This window comes from Mus caroli, unplaced genomic scaffold, assembly GCF_978045245.1.
Source record: "Mus caroli unplaced genomic scaffold, Mus_caroli_1 scaffold_8, whole genome shotgun sequence".
In the NCBI taxonomy this organism is placed as follows: Eukaryota; Metazoa; Chordata; class Mammalia; order Rodentia; family Muridae; genus Mus; species Mus caroli.
This window is the reverse complement of record NW_028227263.1, coordinates 100,221,346-100,242,589: the sequence shown is the minus strand read 5'-3', so window position 1 is coordinate 100,242,589 and position 21,244 is coordinate 100,221,346. Positions and strand designations below refer to the sequence as shown.

At 43.7% G+C, this 21,244-nt stretch overlaps 1 protein-coding gene across 1 annotated transcript; it reads right to left on the bottom strand.

Moving 5' to 3' along the window:
• Positions 1-1,517: 1,517 nt before the first annotated feature.
• On the bottom strand, positions 1,518-19,740 carry Spty2d1 (SPT2 chromatin protein domain containing 1). Its single transcript, XM_021167409.3, has 6 exons — positions 19,425-19,740; positions 11,187-11,301; positions 8,900-10,432; positions 7,312-7,480; positions 5,857-5,934; positions 1,518-4,663 (listed from the first exon to the last, which is right to left on the bottom strand). The coding sequence occupies exons 1-6, from the start codon at positions 19,482-19,484 to the stop codon at positions 4,570-4,572; spliced, it is 2,049 nt and encodes a 682-aa protein (XP_021023068.1). The 5' UTR covers positions 19,485-19,740; the 3' UTR covers positions 1,518-4,569.
• Positions 19,741-21,244: the final 1,504 nt, after the last annotated feature.

Here is a 21,244-nt window from a genome sequence, read left to right as displayed (position 1 = left end):
ATATATAGAAACAAAACCTAACCAGCTCTCAATATGATCCAGTGAATTTAAGTCCAGGGCTGGGAGCCTAATTTTGAGATCTAAGCAGCTAATCAGGAGACGAGTGTGATGGAGGTGGGGGGAGGTAAGATAAATCTCTGGTCCCACTGTTTAAGAGAACAGATTTGCCCCCAGCAAAGTAGCCCTGTAGTTTACACAGAAAAATTCTGTTCTTTGGACTTCTTACCATTTAAGAGGTCCTGCATTGAGAGTGTGTTTATGTTCACCTGTGTGGAGACCAAAAGTCAGTGTCTGGTGTTATTCTCTACCTTGATTAGACTGGGCAGCCAGGGAGCCTTGGGAACCCATCTCTGCACTGTCAAAGTGCTGGATTTACAGACGGCTGACATCATGCCTCCCTTTTATGTGCTGCAACTCTGAACTCAGAAGACTCCTTTTTTTGGCAAGCACTTTATACATCAATTCATCCTCTGGCCCCCAAGATTACCCTGCCAATGGACAGGAGAATGAATATAAATTCCACACATGTAACTCGTAGTGATTAGGGAGTCTAGCTTCCATTTCTCATATGACCCAGACTCAGCACACTGTAGTTATCTACATTCCCTGCATGCATGGGTGTGGCTGCGAATCTCCTGACATTCCTAAGGTTTTGTCTTATCACCCACCATGTCAGTCCATGTGCGTCTCTGTGCTTGTACTGAGGCCAGATGCACTGGGTGTCCTCTATCACTGCCTTGCTTTCCAGGTAAGCTGTCTTCAGAAGCTGGGGGCTTTTTTCCCCAGGCTTGGCTAGAAGCCAGCAAGCCCCAGTTCCTGTCCTGCCATCCTTGGAGCTGGGCTTACACGTGGGTGTACGGTGCTCATCTGGTTGTGTGTGTGCTACGTGTTACTCCTGTCCTGAAGGGTGTCCAGGGAGCATGCTGTAACCACTGAGCCGTTTCTCCAGCTCCTCACGCTTGTTTGTTAGAGGGAATTTGAACTGATAATTCTGCCAAGAAGAATTAAATATCAGCTCTGCTGTTTCTTTTCCATTTGAATAAACCTTCAAAACCCCACGTCACAAAGCTAGATTCCATGGCTCTAACTACATCCAGGTTTGTTTTGAAATTTTATGTTTTGAGTGTTCTGCCTGCATGGTACTGGTGATTAGACGAGGGTGTCAGAGCCCTTGGGACTGGCATTGAGCCACCGTGTGGATGATAAGAATTGAATCTGAGTCATTTACAAGGATAACAAGAGTACCCTTAACCGCTGAGCAACCTCTCCAGGACCCACTTTCCGTTTTTTAACTTGGTGTCTGAGGACACAATGGTTTTCTAGCTGAGGTGGGAGGGTAGAGGGGAAATCAGTGGTAGGCAGACACAGGTATATAAGAGGCAACAAGCAGGAGTGTGTCCAAGGGACAAGCCTCACCTTAGAATCTAGTAAGCCTACAGAGGTTCCTAGCTAGCACGGTGTTCCAGGTGATAAGGAATAGCTTCAAGTTTTGATCAAAAAATGAAAACCAGTAAAAATATCAATAAAATATTTTAATGCCTACAATTTCTTGTATACATAAATTGCAAAACATTCACCTGTATATGCAAAAGTAAACTCTTCTGCAGGCCAACAGCACCAGGAAACAAGCTAAGCTATGTCAAAGTGTCCTTCTTTCATATTCGATTTGTCCATTATGTAAAAGACATGGATTTAGTAATGCCAAAGAAATCTATATTCCACTCTTAATCACACACCAAACACCTGAATATGTATTTCATCACATTCACTCACAAAATAAATAGTCTAATCAGCACACTGAAAATAAAACAACCAGTCTCTCTTTATATATTTATTCTCTTTCGAAAAATGTTTTGGTCTCCTGCTGTATCTCAGAAATGTACTACTAGCTGCTTTTAAGTTATAAAATACAAAATAATTTATTTCTTGGAGAAAATCTTGGGGGTTACCATTACAAAAATGAAATTTTGAGTTCCTGTAGACTTTGTTATAGTCTTTGAACTTTCTCATGGCACACACGTAGGGCTGCCTGTGACATGTGGTACCCTGCCTCTAAATGGACATGACTACATCCATCACTTAGAGAAAATACAAAGACCAGTTCTGAAGTAGCCTTAAAAGAGTGCCCTTTGCTTTAGCAAGGGGACTGTGCAATCAGAGCCATGAGTTCCATGAAAATGACTTTCTTATCGCATAATTTGTTAGAGAATGTCACACCAATGATCATGTAACATTACAATTGTGAAACATTACTACATTCGAGAATTAACAACACCCAATAAAAGGCACATCTTCAAATATTGAGTCAAAATCTGAAAATCAAAACAGTAGATAGAGAGAATACATTAAAAATCAAGCACTTAATTTGTAAACCTTGAAAACAATAACAGCCTGCTGCTGTTTCTTCAAAGGCTTGTGAACTTTTTCTAAGTGGTCAGGAAATACAGAAGAGCAAAATGGAAGACATGATTTGGACTTACAATCTTATAATCTTTTTTTTTTTTTTTTTTTGAGACAGGGTTTCTCTGTGTAGCCCTGGCTGTCCTGGAACTCACTCTGTAGACCAGGCTGGCCTCAAACTCAGAAATCCACCTGCCTCTGCCTGGGATGAAAGGCATGCGCCACCACGCCCGGCCCTGGACTTACAATCTTTCCTGTGTTCTTTTTTAATGAGCCACACAAGAGTACTTATGTAAAAGTTGAGGCATGCCTGTTACAGAAATGCATTCATACATGAGAGATTACAACCTCACTCTACCAAGTTCTGAAACTTTAATCTAGCACAATGGCGCCTTTCTGTGCAAACAGCTGCACCCTGAAATTGAGTACAGTAAACTTTCAGCCACCAGTAACTTTGACCGCAATTACAGATTCCAGAGTATGAATATGAAAATCACAGAGGTGGGGAAGCACACAAGTGATAGCAATAACAATGTTCCAAACCTACTTATCAAGTGGAATATTCCTCCCTTTATATTAACCAGGGCCTAGGGAAAGGGAAGTTAACAATAGACTTTCTGCTACCAGTGTATAAAGACCTACATGGAGAGTTAGAAGTGTTCTATACCTTCTAAAATTAAATCCTTGCACTTTCTCAAAGTTTGAAACTCAATTCAAAACGAGTTTGTTATAAGAACTGGGTCAAATGGTCCCACAAAGGAAGGCAAAACATCATTACCCATAATACTCAAGCTTAAGAATGAAGACATCATGGACAAATGCATAAAGTCTGGACCTGTTGAAAAGTAAGAATTCTTTGTAGGAGAGCCTCTCCGGCTTCCCACCCCTCATGGCTTAACAGATAAGAAAGCCAGATACATTGTGGATCATCCCACAAACCAAATTCTGGCTGCTCCCAACCTCCACACTCCAGTCTCTAGCATGTCATTTCATTTTCTGTTGCTGACTGTCCTTGAGACATGGCTTCCTTCCAGCCAGACCATACATCAGCCTGGATGGACTCCAGGTTGAAATGGCATTAAGTCTGTAGGTCTGGCTTTAAGCAGGATAGAAGTTAAGACGGTTTCACACCAACAGGAAACATTCTCTTCACAGTGCATAGTTAGAAATAAAAGTGCAACGCGGACAAAGAGAAGGTGGTATTCCTGATACACTAAACATTTGGCTTTTTGGTTATTAACATTTTCTAAGGAATTTAAGCTAAAAATGAAATGTTAATTATTAACATCAAGAGGTACAGGGGCACCTTAGGGTCCCAAATAGCATTGTAATGGGGGAGAATAAAGCAGAAGGGGCCAAAATACATGTTGCTTGCTAATCTTTAAACTACCCTTTCAAATATCTAATATCTGAATAGCCATCTTTCTTTACTATAAAAAGGAATTAAACAACAAACAACAAACAATCACCACATAGTATGGGCCCTCACATCTACTTCATGTAAAATCAACGTAACAGAAAGCTTGAAAGAAAACTGGAAAAGAACATTCTTCTTCTGGCAAAATTTGTAGTTTAACTTAAAAGTTTTATTACCTAAGATCAATTAAGAATGCTTAGCATCCAATCCACAAATAAGCTAAATACAATATAATTCATTCTATTTTGTGTGTCAAAGTCACAAGGATGAGACTAATATCTATAAAGCCTACTCTTTCCTGGGTTTTCAATTCAAACATAGACTAGGACAGGTCACTTTATTGCTGGCAGCATTCACAGAAGGGCCAGGCCCTTCCTAAGGAAGTCAGACTGCGATCTGGGTGGTACCCTACTCACACATCAATCTTTTTCTCCTTTTGAAGTAGCAAAAGAACAATGATCAGCTGCCTGGTGAGTGGTCCCACATTAGCCTGCATAGCTCATCAGGATCAAGGCCGGCACCTGTGAATGGCTAACTTCACAGAGCACATGGCCAGCATCGTATCATCTCCATTATAGGTTCCACCCTGGACTATTTGAAAACACTGCACACTCAAATGATAGCCTGCAAACGACAGTATGTATTCCTTCCTCTTGCGGGCCCAAGTGTGAATCTAAGCCGGGAAGAGGCTTGCTCAGTCTGAAGGCAGGCGATCCTTGCAGTGTCCCTTCCAGAATCTACAGCAGCAGCAGCTAGTGTCGCTTCAGCTTCTTGGCTTTTCGACGTTTCAGTTCCTCCTCTTCACGCCTCATTTCCTCTAAGTCCTCTTGCATACCAAGTCTTAAACTATGGAGAAATTGTTTAAAGGATAATGTTAACATACATGAAATTACAACTTTAAAAAAAAAAAAGCAAGATTGGCATCTCAACTGAACTTTCATGTGGACTGGCTGATGAGTCTCCCTATGTGACAGGGACATAATACACACACACATACACACACACACACACTCATATACACAATTTAAAACAGGCTCACAGACAGAAAAATGTAGAATAAAGATTTCACAACAAGAATGATGAAAAAGTAAAATAAGACTGTGAGGCCAGGTAAGGTGGTGAATACCTTTAATCCCAGCACTTGGGAGGCAGATTTTTGTGAGTTCAAGGCTAGCCTGGTCTACAGAGTGAGTTCCAGGACAGCCAGGGCTACATAAACAACCCCCCCTTTAAAAAAAAAGTCTATGTGCGTGAGTGCAGGTGTCTATTTAGGTAAGAAGAGAGATTCCATGGGCTGAGGTGGGGTAAAAGGCGGTTCTGGGCAACCTGATATGGGTGTTGGAAACTAAACCCCGGGTCTCTAGGAGAGCAGTTCTCCTTAACCACGGAGCAATCTTTCCATCCTTTTCAAAAACATTTCAAAATAAGCATCATGATTTGAGTTTGATCCTTGATATCCGCATAAAGGTAGAAGAGAAGTGACCCTCCCCCACATACACACTTAAGTATAAAGACCCAGGAAACATTCATTAATAATAGTCCATATTCTTGATGGGACTGAGGTAAATTATTCCTCTATAATAGGGAATTATTAACACTATAAGCAAAGTAATCATTTGTTACCCTTACCTGAGAAACTTGGGAACTCACAACTGGGCAGTCAAACAAGGAGGTGGAGGGAATCTAATCTAATCTCCCATGAGGTCCCTGAGGTAGCACAATTACAAGTTCCAACACCAAGACAAGTCTGATGGGCACAGAAAAGCAAGCAGCCCATGGCAGACGTGGGAGGCTGCTAACCTTACTACACATCACACAGGAGATGCTGCAAGCACGTGGTTACAGAACTGTCCTAACCCTCACAAGCTTCAGTGAGAAAAGCAGTATATTCTAGTTTTACAAATGGGAAAACCTTAGAAAGGCAGGGAATCTGTCTGCGGCCTTTACAGCCAGCCAGCAGCACCACCATCCAGAGAACTGGGGCCCAGGCAGCTGCAGGCTTTGAGATGTTTCTACACAACATGCCATCTCCTGCTCACCTCTTGGCTTCCTCCTTCTGCTGCTCCTTCCAACTGCTCTCCATGTAACGTAAGGCATAGTCACTTTCATCTTTATATCTGGCAAGAAAGCAAAGTTAAAAAATGAACAGATTCAATTTCCTTTTTTTTTTTCTTTTTTTTTTGAGACAGGGTTTCTCTGTGTAATAGCCCTAGCTGTCCTGCAAAACTCTCTGTAGACCAGACTAGCATTGAACTCAGAGATCGTCTTGCTTCTGCCTCCCAAGTGCTGGGGGAAAGGTGTGTGCCACCACTGCCCAGCAAGATTCAATTTTCTTAAAGAGCTACAGCCTCTCATTACAACAAAACCAACCTGCTAACAATTACAACTAAACTACTCAGTGTTAGGCTTCCTCCTGCCTTGTTTGGGAGTGAGAATGGCAGAGTGGGTAGAAATGGGTATTGTAGTAAAGGAGCCTTGGGTGTCTGCAAGGCAAGTCTTCCAGAACCCAGCATTAGCAAAAGCACCAAACTCGACAAGGTGTTCTCAACCAGCTACATTTATCTAATAATTTAAATCCTGAAATCGTTATATGAAAATTTATCTAAATCTCACTAGACCTCACGACTACCTGGAGACAAGACCTTCCCAACAGTAAACTGAGGCAGAGAAGCTAACGGCAAGGCTAGCAGACAGTGCTGCTTCTCCACTGGCTGCTTCTAGCTCCAGAGCAACTGCTTCCTCCTCCAACTGGGCTGTGTATCTCGGATGCTTTCGGATGGGCTGCTTTCTAAAGGCGTGTAAACACTTTGTCATAGGAAGTGTGCTAGGCCTCATCTGTCTTGCACACATAGACCCTCACTTAGCTCTTCCAAAGCTTCAGTTTACCTCTGGCGCCACAGCCATCTATCTCTATCCATGAACCTGCTTCACTCCCCATCTCTGTTTTAAAGAAAGCAGCTTACATACAAAAGCATTAACTACTATGAATACATTAGAAACTTATCGTGTGCCCTATCTTAAAGTTTCTATTGCTATGACCAAAACCAACCCTAGGAGGAAAGGGTTAATTTTATTGTATATAAAGTCCATTACCCAGAGAAGCCAGGGCAAGAACTGGAAGTAGCAGCTGATGCAAAGGCTGCTTGCTGGCTTGCTCCTTAGAGCTCACTCAGCCAGCTTACTTACAGCACCCAGGACTACCAACCTTGGAGTGACACTGCCCACAGAGAGCTGGGGGCCCTCCCAAATCAACTATCAAGAAAATGCACTACAGACTTGCCGAAAGGCCAATCTCACTAGGGGTATTTTCTTATCAATTTTAAGTTCTCTCTAGGCTGTGACAAGCTGACAAAAACTAGTCAGCTCGTGCTCTAAGACTAAATCTTTTGAGAACCATCACCACCCAAAGGTTTCTAGCTAAGCATTTAACGCCTCTACTGTTAGTTTCTCTCCTACAGATAATAAGGGTTTGTTTAGGTAAATCTTCAGCTTACTTTTTTCGGTCATAGCCAAAGATTTCTCGAATGTGCTTGGATATTTCTTCCTGAGGTTCTCCTTCATCTTCGATGAAATCATCCATTTCTGAGTCATATTCATCATCATCATCTTCTTCATACTCTCGAGGCCTTTTGTAGCCAGTAGGGAAGGGAAGCCTTTGAGGACCTAAGAACAAAAGCCATGACTTGTAAGAACACTGTATGGAGAATTAGTTCCTGTGGGAACCATGGCACTAGGAGTCAGAGAAACTGACACTAAGACGGCACCCCGGAAAGCAGAGTACACCAACTGGCTCCAGTCCCCAAGCTGCTGTGGCACTTTAGCGTGCCTTGGTGCCCTGTCATGTTTTCTAGCTTAGTTATGCAGACTTCTGGGATTTAAGAGATCAGTAAAATTTCTGAAACTGAGTCAAGTTACCAAATAAGCATACCAAAAGTGGTTCCCCATTTTTCTTTGAAGAAAGTGAAATTTTCTTTTCACTTAAAAATTCAACGACCAGAGCCGGGTGTGGTGGCACATGCCTTTAATCCCAGCACTTGGGAGGCAGAGGCAGGCAGATTTCTGAGTTCGAGGCCAGCCTGGTCTACAAAGTGAGTTCCAGGACAGCCAGGGCTATACAGAGAAACCCTGTCTCGAAAAACCAAAAAAAAAAAAAAAAAAAAAAAAAAAAAAATTCAACGACCAGCACATGCTCAAAGTTTCAGCTCTCTGGGCTTGAAAGTTTGAGTTAACAGGTTGAAGTCCTGGACAACATAGTAATGTTGATATACACTGGTAATCCAGCACTCAGGAGGTAGAGGTGGGGACTAGATATTAAAGGTCACCTTCAGCTATACAGTAAATCCCAGGTCAATACGGGCTATCTGTCTTAAAACAAAACAAAACAAAACAAAACAAACCCTATCCCCACCCCAAATGAACAAAAGAAACAAGAACAAAACAAGAAGCAAACATCCCAAAAACTGAAGAACAACTTTGCAAAAGACAGGCACTCAACAACAGACCGGTATCTGAGAGCAACTTTCTAGTCTGACTGTAAAGTGAGGAATTCTGCCATAGGTTTCTTTTTGTCCTCTCCATGGGTCCTAACAAGTGCTTTAACAAGGGCCTGTGCGGCATGCAATGCCTACAACATGCAGCTGTCAATGACTCTCAATTTTAAGACGGCAGATGCCTAAAGCGCCAAGTGACACCACCATGAAAAGGAATAGAACTCAGGACAGTCTAAAATAGCAGCTGCTACAGGGGAGGTGTTCAATAAACACCTGCTGAATGACAGAGCAGCAAAGGCTCTAAGTTCTTAACCATCCTCTCATCTCCAAGTCTTAGTCTTCATGTAGAACATTATCCTACAAACCACCAGCTGCGTCCAGTCACCCTCTCTCACACGTCACACCACTGCGTGTGAGAACGAGGTGGGGGGTGTGAACAGCGGGTCCTAGATAAGCCTCTTTTCCACTATCAGCAATGAGCACATTACAGGGCTTGTGAAAGTGGTCATAGGGTTCCTGATTATATAAAGCTAGGTACTTTCTCCAAAGGCATAGTGATAAATATACTCTTTGGGATAAGGGTCAACTGTACCTTGAGCAGATCTGTAGCCAGAGAGGAGAGGTTTCATTCCATTTATCTGTCCATTACTTGACCGACTAATAATATTCTTCGAAGAAATTGTTTCTGAGACAACAGTACATCTGGGCTTTGTAGGGAGGCCTGGGTTACTAACTGCTCGTCCAGGGCCTAGGCTGCTCACTGGTCTTCCAGGGCCTGAATTGACAGTTCGTCCAGCTGGAATGGAACCACTTATGGATCTCCCAGGGCCACTGACTGCCCGTGCAGGAGAGCTAAGACTGTTCATTGGTCGTCGAAGGTCATGTGGACTGTTTACAGGCCGCCCGGGGCCTCCAGAACTGCCCACGGGTCTCCCGGAACCAGCAGATCCACTGATGGGTCGCCCAGGGCCACTTGAGCTGCTTGCAGGTCGTCCAGGACCATTTGTGCCATTGAGTGTTCGTCCAGAGAGATGTGAATTGCTGGCCAGCTTTCTGCTCCCACTGGCTGACTGCTCAGGTCCTGAGCTGGAGCTGCCATTCTGGCGCCTGGGCACAGGGCCAGAACTAAGTGTGGGTCGAGCTGTCCCTGGGTTAGGCTGCCCAGGAGCAGAGCCAGAGTTGCTGCCTGGTTGTCTGACACCTGGACTCTTAGATTTGTTGTGTGAGAGAACCGTGGGCCCAGGCTTGGAATGGCTCGGATGAGAAGGAAGAGGTTTTTTGGCTTTGTGCTCAGAAGCAGATTTCTGAGTCCCGCTAGCAGGAGTCTTTGGGACACTTGGTGAACAGGTGCTGGGGTGGGGCTTTCCGGCCCCATTGAAGACAGGCCTGTTGTGAGCCTCCCGAAGAGAGGGCTGGGCGCTGCTGCCAGATCCTACCTTGGTCCTCTCGCCTGGCAGGGATTTGGGTGAAGACAAAGCTACTTGCTTCTCACTGGCTGTGCTGGGTCTGAATTTCTTCTCAGCTTGAGGAAAAGGCAGTCCTTTGGAAGCAAGCTGCCTGTCCCCAGCACCTCTGCTGGGCTTTGTACCCATGATGTCTTTATGAGAGGGCGCCTTTTTCAACACGGGTGGAGGTAGTTTAGCATCGGGTTCAGGTTTCTTTTTCCTATGCTTTCGTTCAAGAAACTCTCGTTCCCTCAGTTCCTCTGCCGTCAGGGGCCGGTCTTCTGCTTTCTTCACTACCTTGATCTCTACTGGTTCAAACTGCTTCTTCTCAGCTAGCCTCAGTAAGTCAGTGAAGTTCATGGGTGACGGGGCACTTTTAAGGGGGGCCTTTGGTTTGCTTTCAGCCTTGGGTGGCTCTTGCTCCTCCTCATAGTCCTGGTCCAGCTCGGCTTGATTGTAGTCTATGAAGTCTTCCTCGTCCACATCATACTCCTGATCAGTTCCCTGGTTCAGGTGGCTCTCCACCAGCTGCTTCTTCTTCGCCTTTTCCTCAATAGGAACCCCATCGTAACCATGGAAATTGTCCTTTGTCCTCTTGGCCATAGCTCTTGCTTTTTTGTCATGTTTGAGCTCAATTCGCTTTTTCACTAGTTCCTCTTTCCTTTTTTTCTCTTCCAAGGCTGAAAGGAATAAAACAAGAGCACATTATCTCAACAGTCTCAGCATAGCAGCGCTCATGTGACGCCACTCCACAGTCAAAGCTCAATCTGAGTTATGGTTTCTAGAGATCTGTGTAAATGAGGAAGCCATCTAACAAAACTGAGTAATTACTACACAAGTGGGTCATATATGAGCTTCTCTTTATGACTAAGCAGATAAAAGACTTGGCTTTTGCTTAAAATGCACAAAAAGGCTCTTAAATATACCAAGTCAATAGGACACCAGCACTCACTGGAGCTGTTAAGAATGAATCAATGAATATCTATAACAATGCCAGGACCATGGTAAAGAATTGGAGACATATTGTGGCTAGTTAAATGGTTGATACACCAGGCCTTTTCATGTCTCCCCACCTTCCTTCAAGAGATAAGGCCTTGATGCGTTGTCCCAGCTACTCTGAAGCTCCAGAGCTCAGTAAATGATCTTGTCTCAGCCTGTTGAATACCTGGATGACAGGTGAACATCACTGTGCCACCTCCACAAAGCCTTGGGGGTAGGTGAGACGGGGTTAGAAAAAACAACCCAAAAAAACCAACCTATGAGCACATTTACAAACATGCACACACATATTTGTCTATAAAGTTAACCCAGACACTTATACACCATCTCCCAACTACTAAGCTGTCAGGATGTTTACACACACACACACACACACACACACACACACACACGGATTTGGTGGCAGACAGGCTAAGATGCAGTACAAGCGCATACCTTTTTGTCTAAGCTCTTCTTCTTTCCGCCTAAGGAAAGCTTGCACAGCTGCCGACTGGACACCTTTCACTTTTGGGTCTTTCTTTGGAGGCCCCACCGCCAAACTGTATCTTTTCTAAAAACAAAAGCAGAATAAAAGCTATAAGCAACAACACTTTACAAATATAGTCTAGGGGCTGGGTTGTGAGGCTCAGAGCAAGAATGCTTGTCTGACATTTATCAGCTCCGAGTTCAATCCCCAGCCAGTACTGCAGAAAACAAAGTGAGGAAAGGAAGGAAGAGGAAGGGACGGAATCTAAAGAAAGAGCACAGCTCTCTGTACTCTTCAACTGTGGCATATAAGTTCATTAAATATTAATTTGCTATACAAGCTCCTTTACACTGGTCTCCAAAATCCCAAGATCATGAATACTGCCCGGGCACAGATGTATGGACTTTGGTTTTTAAGTAACTGCGGAAAGAAAGTGACTGAAACAGGAATAAGGATGATTTGAACCTTGAAAGAAAAAGACTTCAATCTCTTAAATATCTATTAAAGAAGCATGATAAACAGAGCTAAATCTCAGGTCTGGGACCATTTTGGACATAATTTATGGGCCAGTAGGTTTAAAAAAAAAAAATCACAGCTTAAGAAGAAACCCAGGCCTCACACATGCCAGGCACTGTACTATTGGGCTATATTCCAACCCTTTCTGTTATGTAAGACAGATGCTCTTTTTATCTACTGAATCTGTGTCTGTGCTGGCTGTAAAAACCATCTTTGTGGAAAAAGCTAGCAGTTTATAAACTCCAATGCTCTCTAAACACATGTATGACAGCCAGCCTATCACATCCATGCTCTCCCATCCTGTGTATGACAGACAGCCTATCACTCCCCCCCGCCCCCGCATTCCCCCTAAGCTCTCCCATCCTATGTACGACAAACAGCCTATCACCTCCCCCACCCCCACGCTCTCCCATCCTGTGTATGACAGACAGCCTATCACCCCCATCTCCCATCCTGTGTATGACATCCTTGGAAGAAAGCCAAAGGATCTGCTTACTACAGGGCTGACAAACACAATGTATCTTGGAACAGGCTCAAGTTCCAAGTAAATTAGTCAACTAAAAAGCAGCTGGTTGAGAAGGCAGGCCTCATCCAACCTGAAAATCCCGCATGATGGCAGTGTTCACCACTGACTCATCCCTGACAGAGAAATCCCAAGACAGCACCAATTATTTTCTAGTCAACCAGGCTAGGAAACAATCGGATCCTATAATTAGTCTACCTCTTTGTAAACTGAATTGGGAATTTCTAGATCTCTTTAGATCTAGAAATACTACCATGAATGTGACACCTGATTTAAGTTTACTAAGACATACAGCTCATAGGCAGCATTCCACAAGTTAAATATCTTTTGGTATATGCAGAGTTTCAGAATATAGTAACAACCTCAAAAAGAATCCCTTACTCTTGAGTGATGGGTCTGGCAAGCATGAGTGAACATTCTATCACGATGCATTTGTTTAAACAGCTAACGGGATGAGAACTTACAATGTGATTGATAGTCAACTCTGAGTGCTCACTTGACTGCCTAAGCAGGTGCTTATCTTATGCTGCTTGGAGGAACTTTAGTGATAAAATTAACTTCCAGAATGTCCATGGTCTCCTACTTAGTTCAATGACTTCAGAACAGTTCTGGGTCAGCAGAGATGAAACCACCTCAGAATGATAGCATTCACTCCAGGCTGCCTGGCCTTCCATACAAATTTTGGACTTGCCAACCCCACAAATAATTGCCTCAAATCATTCCTACTTGTGTTTCTCTGGAGACTAGCGACTGACAGAACAGTTTTTTTCAATTGGCCTGTTGATGAATGTAAGGTTTTCAGGCTCATGTTGCTGTCAGGAGCTCGGTCTTTAAACAGCTGAATGATACTGCAGGGCATAGACACACAACATATTATCTGTTCCCAGCTGGCCAGCTGGACTATTTCCATTTTTTGGCTTCATAAAAAAAAATGCTGCTGTGATATTTTAGGTGGATGTATGTTTAAATTTCTCTTGGGTATATGATTATATATTTTTAACACTGAGCTCCGTAGACCTTTCTAAAAAGGGCTCTAAGCAGACCAAAATATTTTTTGATAGAAGATTTTGTAAGATTTCTCCCAACTTACAGTAGAGAATGATGTTTAAAAAAAAAAAAAAAAAAAAAAAAGCCTGCGGTCAGAGCACGTTGTATTCTCTATACGTCATTTGGCATGTCTCCTGCATCAGATGGCCATACACGGCCATAGCAGCGGCACATCAAGATGTACCCATCAATTCTGACTCCTGATTCAAGGCCCAAGGCTGCTTCATTGTCTAGGCTTCATGAAAAGCTGCTGGACAAGTTTCTTCACCCTGCACAGCCATGCACCCCTGGACCCTGATGAACGATCCACAATCACGGCACTTCTATCATTTAATATTGGTATCACAGTTTGCCAAGATTTGAAATTCTAAAGCCCATGGGTTTAGAAAACATCAAGCTATTTAAAAACACTCCTTGCGTTGAAACTATCCAGTTTCGAGCGGATTAAGAAGCAGCCTGCAGTCTGGAAACCTTGCTCAGCAAGAATGCTTAATCAGAGCCAGCATGCTCCACCTCCAAACTGCTCCTGAGGAGAAATGAGGCTCTTGTAGAAAATAGATATCTTCTGATGATTTTTATATCACTTAACTATTGATTAGAGTAGCCAAATAACATATTAACTTTAATCAACATACCAAGTTTTCAACACCTTCTCAAGGCATTAGCTAGGGAACGAATGCAGGCAGGAGCTCTTTGCATTAAGCTAGCTCAGCAGGATGTCAGAAAGGACAGTGAGAAGAAAACTCCCAGAGCATCCGTTCATGGTGGCTATGTGTTAAGACCAAAACAAAGCATTAAAGGGTTTATAAAACACTTGGTTAGAGTCAGGGCACAGCTCAATGATAGAGAACTTGCTAGCGTGTTGAGGTCCAATCCTTAGTGTATCATTCAAATCTAACAAAGTCTCCCTTTAAATGAATACGTCTTTGTCTTTAAAAGGGGTAATTGGGCTTTCCTGGTGCTTAGGCATAAGCTTTGTAGCTGAAAACAAACATATTTGCATACTTTAACTTTCTAACTCCAACACTTTTTCTGCAGCTCAGATTTCAATCTTAAATAGAATTCCCTAAATTCCACGCATGTCTACCAGAGACAGGTCTACAGCTGACCTTCCATGTATTATCCTTTCCCCCCTTGGGAGAGTAACTACTCCCACACTTTTAAGAACAGTCTTCAAATATCCTCTGTCTACCGGTTTCCCATCCATGCATGTACTACCCAGGCCCAATCCTGCTGAGTGGCAGAGCTCAGACATGATCAGGTAGGCCCGGTCAGGTGTTGGGCAGAGTTGTCCTCCAGTTTCTAAATGCTATTGGTTTGGTTTTTGTATTTCTTCTCCAACTTTATATTTTGACTGTCATAAAAATCCAACAGTGATACTGGCTAAAGCTGTATTAAAGAAGGGCCGAGGCCTATGAAGATGGTGAATTCTCTCACTTCAATACACCCTCTCACTCAACAGAGGCCGCGGTTAAGAGCAGGAGCTGTGAAGCAGTCTGCTGGGTCAGATCCCCTGTTTCATTATAACCAGTCCTATAACTCACTATGCAGCCTTGGGCAATTTCTTCACCTCACTAGGCCTCAGCCTAAAATAAAATCTCATTCATATGCTCATTACTGTGACTAAATTAATTAACACATGAAGTCCTTACAACAGAATCTGGCACAGGCTCAGCACAATGAAAGTTAATTGCTATCACCATTACTTAGAGATTCTCTAAGGTGTTATGGGGGAAGAGAGACAACAGAATCCCTGTGGAGAAAGAAGCAGCACGGTTCCTAAAGACCTTGTCCATAAAGCTCTGGTTGACTAGGACTGCTCTAGACTAGAGAGCAGCTGCCTGAGATAGCAGGCATGTCTTCATCAGCACTTACTTAGCCCTTAGGAGAAGGCCAAGATCCAATTTCCAGAGAGCAGTCGCTACTGCAGCAAAAACCTTTGTTAGCCCATACCGTTCTTTACAAGTTCTTTACAATCCTAGCACTTGGGAGGCAGAGGCTGGCTGCTCTCTCTGAGTTTGAGGCTAGCCTGGTCTATAGGCCAGCCTTACACAAGATCCTGTCTTTAAAAGAAAGGCCACTGGCAATGACTGGTTACATCATCCTGATCAGCTGTTATTTTTGCATTCAGAATTCCACTGAGAAAAAGAGTCTCTGCCTAATACTTCCACACATGATGCAATCCTACCTTTGTTTTAACTAAAACATTAAGATGATTGTTCCATTTAAAAACAAGAGCAATAAGGGAAATGTTAGTACAAACTGAGCATCCTTAATCTAAAAACCCAGAATCCAACATGCTCCAGAAATTAAAATGTCCTAGGGACTGATAGTGAAGTCAGGTAAAAGTATAGGAGACAACTTAGTGGGACCACTATTTAGTTTTGAGTTATTCACAAACCCTTGGAAAACTGTCCTTGGTAGCCTAGTTCCTTTACTTGCACACACATATAGCCACTCTAAACAATGCACCTAGCAACATCAAACCACTCAATCTCCCATTTGTATGAGTTACACACTCTCCCATCTCTGAAACAATGGTATACTTTCCCAACCTAACAATCAAAGTTACAATTTCTACTCAAGCGGATTTCCAATTTCCAGGTCTGACAATTCTAAGGGCCAATTAGGCTTGAAATGGTTTTAGGTGCATGCACAGTGAGGGAAAAGTGCACCCTCTTGTAACCTTTTAAGGAGAATCTCTATTTACCTTCTTATGCTTCTGCAGAACTGGGGGTGCACAGGGTTAAAATCAGATGTAGAGAAACATGCACAGTAGAGAAATGATTATATAATCTACCCATCAATCAAAATAAAGAATTGTACCCATAGTAAACCAGGCTGTTCATCTCCAGGCTGTAGCCTGGGGCCTGAGTTATAGTCACTCTTATGCTGTCAAGTATTATTGCCTTTAAACTGTACTACTGCTGTGCTGCAAATATCATGCTTCTTTAGTAAATGTGTATACACACACACACACACACACACACACACACCCTTTTCAACTCTTGGATAAGAGGCCAAGAACCTGGAAACACCCACCCCAAACTCTGACCTCTCCAACAATAGGACACAACAAGTGGAAAATTGCATATTTGCCTTCACACCTTGGGTGAAAGTCAATGCAGTGGTGCTCCAAGGTGCTCAGTGGCTAAGAACACTTAGTTCTCCCGCAAAAGACTAAGGTTCAGTTCCCAGCCCTCAGAGAGGCTTACAACCTTCTGTGATTCCAGCTGGAAGGGACCTGAGGCCTCTTCTGGCCTCTGGGACACTGCATGCACGTGGTGCAGACATACAAGCAAAACACCCATACACATAAAATAAATTTAAAGTTGTTTTAAAGAGGAACAAAAGGAATCTTTAAGTTGTACAAGACCCATACAAGATGGAATTGACATTCTGAACACTATGTGTGGGAGAGGGGCTCATGAGACCCGTGGTAGTTTGAATGACACTGCCTCCATAGGCTTACATGTTTGCATAGTTGGTCCCTAGTTGGAACCAAGATTTGAAGGTGTGGCTTTGGAGGAGGTGGATCACTGGTGTTGGGCTTTGGGACTTCCTAAGATGATGTTTCCATTAGCTCTCTGCGTGTGGATCAAGATGTGAGCGCTCGGTTACATGCCAGTGCCATCCCTGCCGCCCTGGTGTCATACTAGTCATGAAATCTAACCCTCAAAGCCCCCAGTAAACTCTTCTATAAGCTGCCTTGGTCATTGCGTCTTATCACAGCAATAGGAAAGGAACTCTTGGAGGTAGGGAATAAAGGTGGCTGAGCTAATGGGTAATGGATGCTCAGGGAGGGGGCGTGATTTCTTTGGTGATGCAGTCTCTGGTAAACTGGCCATGCCTCCCCAATGCTCATGCATGTGACACTATCTAAACTCAGTGGATCTTTCTGTGACTCTCTCTCTCACCCACTCACCCACATCATGAAAGTAGGAGGGGCCTTGGGGCCTTGCTACTTTTCAGAAGCATGTGAGGGATCTGGAAATAGGGCCCGGAAATAAAACAGCAGAGCACCGAGGAAACAGCAACATGAAAGCAACACACATGTAATACAACCTGTGTTAATGTATATTAAATATAAAGCACGGGACATGGGAACTTGTTAATACTCGGTGTTTAATCAGCATTCAAATTATCCTGAGCTGATAAAATTAAGCTGGATAGATGGGTCAGATTAAGCAAGATCATGGATTAAATTTAACACTATTTAGCTTGTTTTATTCCAATTGTTTTTTTTTTTTTTTTTTCTTTATGGCTTTCATTCTGTGTAAAAGATAAAGAAGTTAAGGATGCAAACTGAGCCAAACCTCTAAGTTTACTATCTCTTTTAGGGGAAGGGAAGGATGATTTATAAATATAAATCACTTTACAGAGTACAATCACAAAGCAACCAATACAAGTACACTCTAAATATCATGCATTTTAAAATTTTCTGCTCTAGGATGATCTGTCTGTCCTTTTCCCAGAAGCTTTGGCTTTTAATAATTCATTCATTCTCATTCTCTCTCTCTTTCTCTCCCTCCCTCCCTCCCTTCTTTTTTTTATTTTTGAGACAGGGTCTCTCTTCTTAGCCCTGATTGTCCTGGAACCCAGTATTGTAGACCAAGCTGGCTTTGGACTCACAAGATCCTCCTGCCTCTGTGAGTGCTGGTATTAAAGGTATGAACCATTACACCCAACCAGATATTGGCTTTCTAAATCTGGGTTCTGATTCTTCCACAAGACAGTTCTTGGGCATTAAAGCTAGTATCTGTTTTTTTTTTTTTTTAAACCTTTCTCAAGATTCAAGAAAATTTAAGATAAAATACAGACCAAATTATGCAAACATTATTATGAGATCTAACAGTAATGTGACTAGATAATCTACAAGTGCATAAAGTACAAATGCAGAAAGGCTTGTGCCCACAGCAAAACCTGCAAGGCTGATGTAATGTGGCTTAGAAGAATCTTATTGAGTGATTATTATCAGGGTGGGACATGATTGGTCACATATATAATATGTGTGTGTGCATGCATACAAATATAACTACTTTTACTCATTAATTTAGGTAGATATACTCAAGAGTTAAAAAATAGGCTGGATTTGACAGGAAGTGACAAGATAGGAAAGAAATACTGCAACATACAAAATTAGGAAATGCAGAATCCAAGTGAGATCGCAAATTCCACCTGATTGACTCTGAAAGGTTCTTTTAAGTTGGACACTTCACTGATTAAATCTCGGGTATCACAATGCGATATATCGGTTTACAGCTGTTCTGTGGGTACCTTCTGGTGATCCAGAAATGATTAGTTTATGCAAAGCAGCTAAAACCCCAGAAAGCAGATGTGGGGCCACTCAGTATTTACCTCTGAAAATACCATCGAACTCACACATCTACTGAGCAAACGGAACCTAAAAATCTGGAAGCCCACTAGGAAATGAAAGCTGAAAAAGGCTTTGCCCAACCCGTTCGCACAGGGAACCGATAGATCCAAGGGACATACGGCAAATAAAAGGTCTTCCAGCACACCCGCAGCCCACATGATCACCTCACGGTTGGCTATGGATTTCCTGCAAAGCCCTGAACTCTTTCCAACAGAAGATACCTCCTTGGCAGGTGATACCATCTTTGGTTCAGTGGGTGGGGCCACGAACCGGAGAACGCTTTCAAGAAATCACAAAACGTTCACCTGAAAATACGTATTCGACCCGCTAAAAAGACCCAAAGGTTATCAGGACAAGTCCTTAAAGTTTTTAAAAGTCTCCGAGTTTCCTGACTATACTGGTCCTCAATTTAGGGGCTGAAGTTTATTCGAAGCCAGGCGCTACTAATGCTACACTGTACTGAGTCAGGCGCAGCTTATCCCCCCCGACTTTGCGCAACTCTTAAAAACACCGAAAGCCGCAAAGCCTACCACCTTTCAGGGCACAGGAGCTGGCGAAAGCGACCCCAAGAAAGCGCTCCCTTTTCCATCCCCAGCTCCTGTGTACCCACACCTCCGCTAAAACTCCAGAAGAGGGCGTGCGTAGTTCAGGCTTTCCCGAGGCCGACAGACGCTCCCCGAGAAGTTCCACCCACCACACACGAACTTGACGCCCAGGTTTCCTACAGCAACCCCGGGGACTCACCGGTACGTGGTTGACACCTTGTCCTTTGGAAGCGATCAAGAGGATTTCCCTGAAGTCCATGTCTGGCCGAAGAGAAAAGCCCGGCTGGGCCGGGGACTCGGGACGCGGCGGATGCGAGTCTTGCCTCTCGCTGAGCCTAAGCGCTTCTGACTGGCTTGCCTTGGTGGCCCTTCTCTCGCCGCCCCTCGACACCGACACTTCCGGCGCCTTCTAATGCCGTGTACCGCCTCCGCGCTGCAGCCGAATACGATGTATGTGTATGTGTATGTATACACACACACACTCACACACACACACTCAGCGCCTCCGCAGCGCTCGCAAGTGTTTGCGCAACTTCCGCTTTTGGGGATAAGACACGGAAAACGGGTACGTGGCCGTTGGCGTTGGCTCAAATGGGTGGGACTGAGGCTTTTACCAGCCAATCAGACGCAATATGGCAGTTTAGGGGTGTGGCTAAAGGGGGCGGGGAGAGCGGTCAGCCCGAGGATCTTCGCGGCGAGAGAGGGTTTCCGAGCGAGATCCGGTGGTGGTGGTGGGGGTGGAGAAGAGGAGAGACCCGACCCCATTCTAGAGCTGGGCTCTGTAGGTGTCACGCGTGGATGTACAGATTCCAAATGACGGTATTCCAACAGCTGGTGCGACAGGTCTGGAGCAAGGGATCTCGGTTTCGTTTCGCTGGAGCCCCGAAGCTACGCATGCGCACAAGAATCCTGTCCCTGGGACGCCAGTTATCTCCTGGAGGCACCTGATGTTCTTTTAAAAACCTAGGGAAGGAGCGAAGACCTTAGTCACATGCCAAGCAGAACTTGACCCTGACGCACTGCAGAATATAGTGCATTCATTGGGAGTCTAGCTTGACTTTCTTTTGCGTTATCTTGAATTTGGTCATTTCGACTCAGTAAAGTAGACGTGAATAACTAGGCATACCTGAGTCTGGGCCTGGGAATGGGCCACGGACCGGTTTGGTGTGATGGAAATACCCCTAAACTGGACTGTGGGGGTGCTTGCATTATTTACTATTTTTTGTACAGCTGAAAGGGTGAGTGTATACAATAGACCTCATTCTGTGAACTGATGTGAACTCCTGTATTGGAATGGCTCCACTTCAGGCTGAGTAAAAGACCAAGATGAAGCCTGCCTTCCCCCTAGAATTTTTTCCTTTCCTTTCTTTTCCTTTCCTTTTAAAGACAGGGTTTGTCTGTGTAGCTCTGGCTGTACTGAAACTTACTCTGTTGACTAGGCTAGCCTCACACAGAGTTCCACCCGCCTCTGCCTCCCAAGTGCAAGGATTAAAGGCATACACCATCACTGGCTGGCAGTGTAGAAATTTTCCTCTTCCTCAGCCTCAGATATCTTAAGAACTCTCCCTAACTCAACATAATATTCCTCTTATAGATTCTTTTTTTTTGTACTTATAGATGCTTTTTAATACATACATATATAGATTTGTGTGTGTGGGTGTTTTTGCCTGTATATTAGCAGGGCTCCATAGAATACCAGAACTTAGTTGTGCACCACTAAACAGGGCATGTCTCTTCCATGTTAAATTAGCTCATTTGAGCTGCTGTAAATGTGTACCGATGAAACTGTCAGTAACTATATAGTAGTAATGAGCATGCATATATGTGTGTGCGTGTGCACTTGTGCGTGTGTGTGCATGTGCACTTGTGCTTGTGTGCATGTGCACTTGTGCGTGTGTGTGCACGAGCGTGTGTGTGTGTGTGTGTGTGTGTGTGTGTGTGTGTGTGTGCGCACACGCATGCGTGTATGTCTGAGAGAGAGAGAACATGCACAGTAGCTAATGTTAAATTACTGCTGCT

Bases quoted from the DNA above. Each gene is read 5' to 3' on its own strand.
- Spty2d1 (XM_021167409.3), bottom strand. From the start codon at position 19,484: ATGGACTTCAGGGAAATCCTCTTGATCGCTTCCAAAGGACAAGGTGTC. The intron at 11,302-19,424 runs GTGAGTCCCCGG...TTTTGTTTTTAG, and splicing joins AAGGTGTCAACCACGTACCG to AAAAGATACAGTTTGGCGGT. The intron at 10,433-11,186 runs GTATGCGCTTGT...TATTCCTTTCAG, and splicing joins AGAAGAGCTTAGACAAAAAG to CCTTGGAAGAGAAAAAAAGG.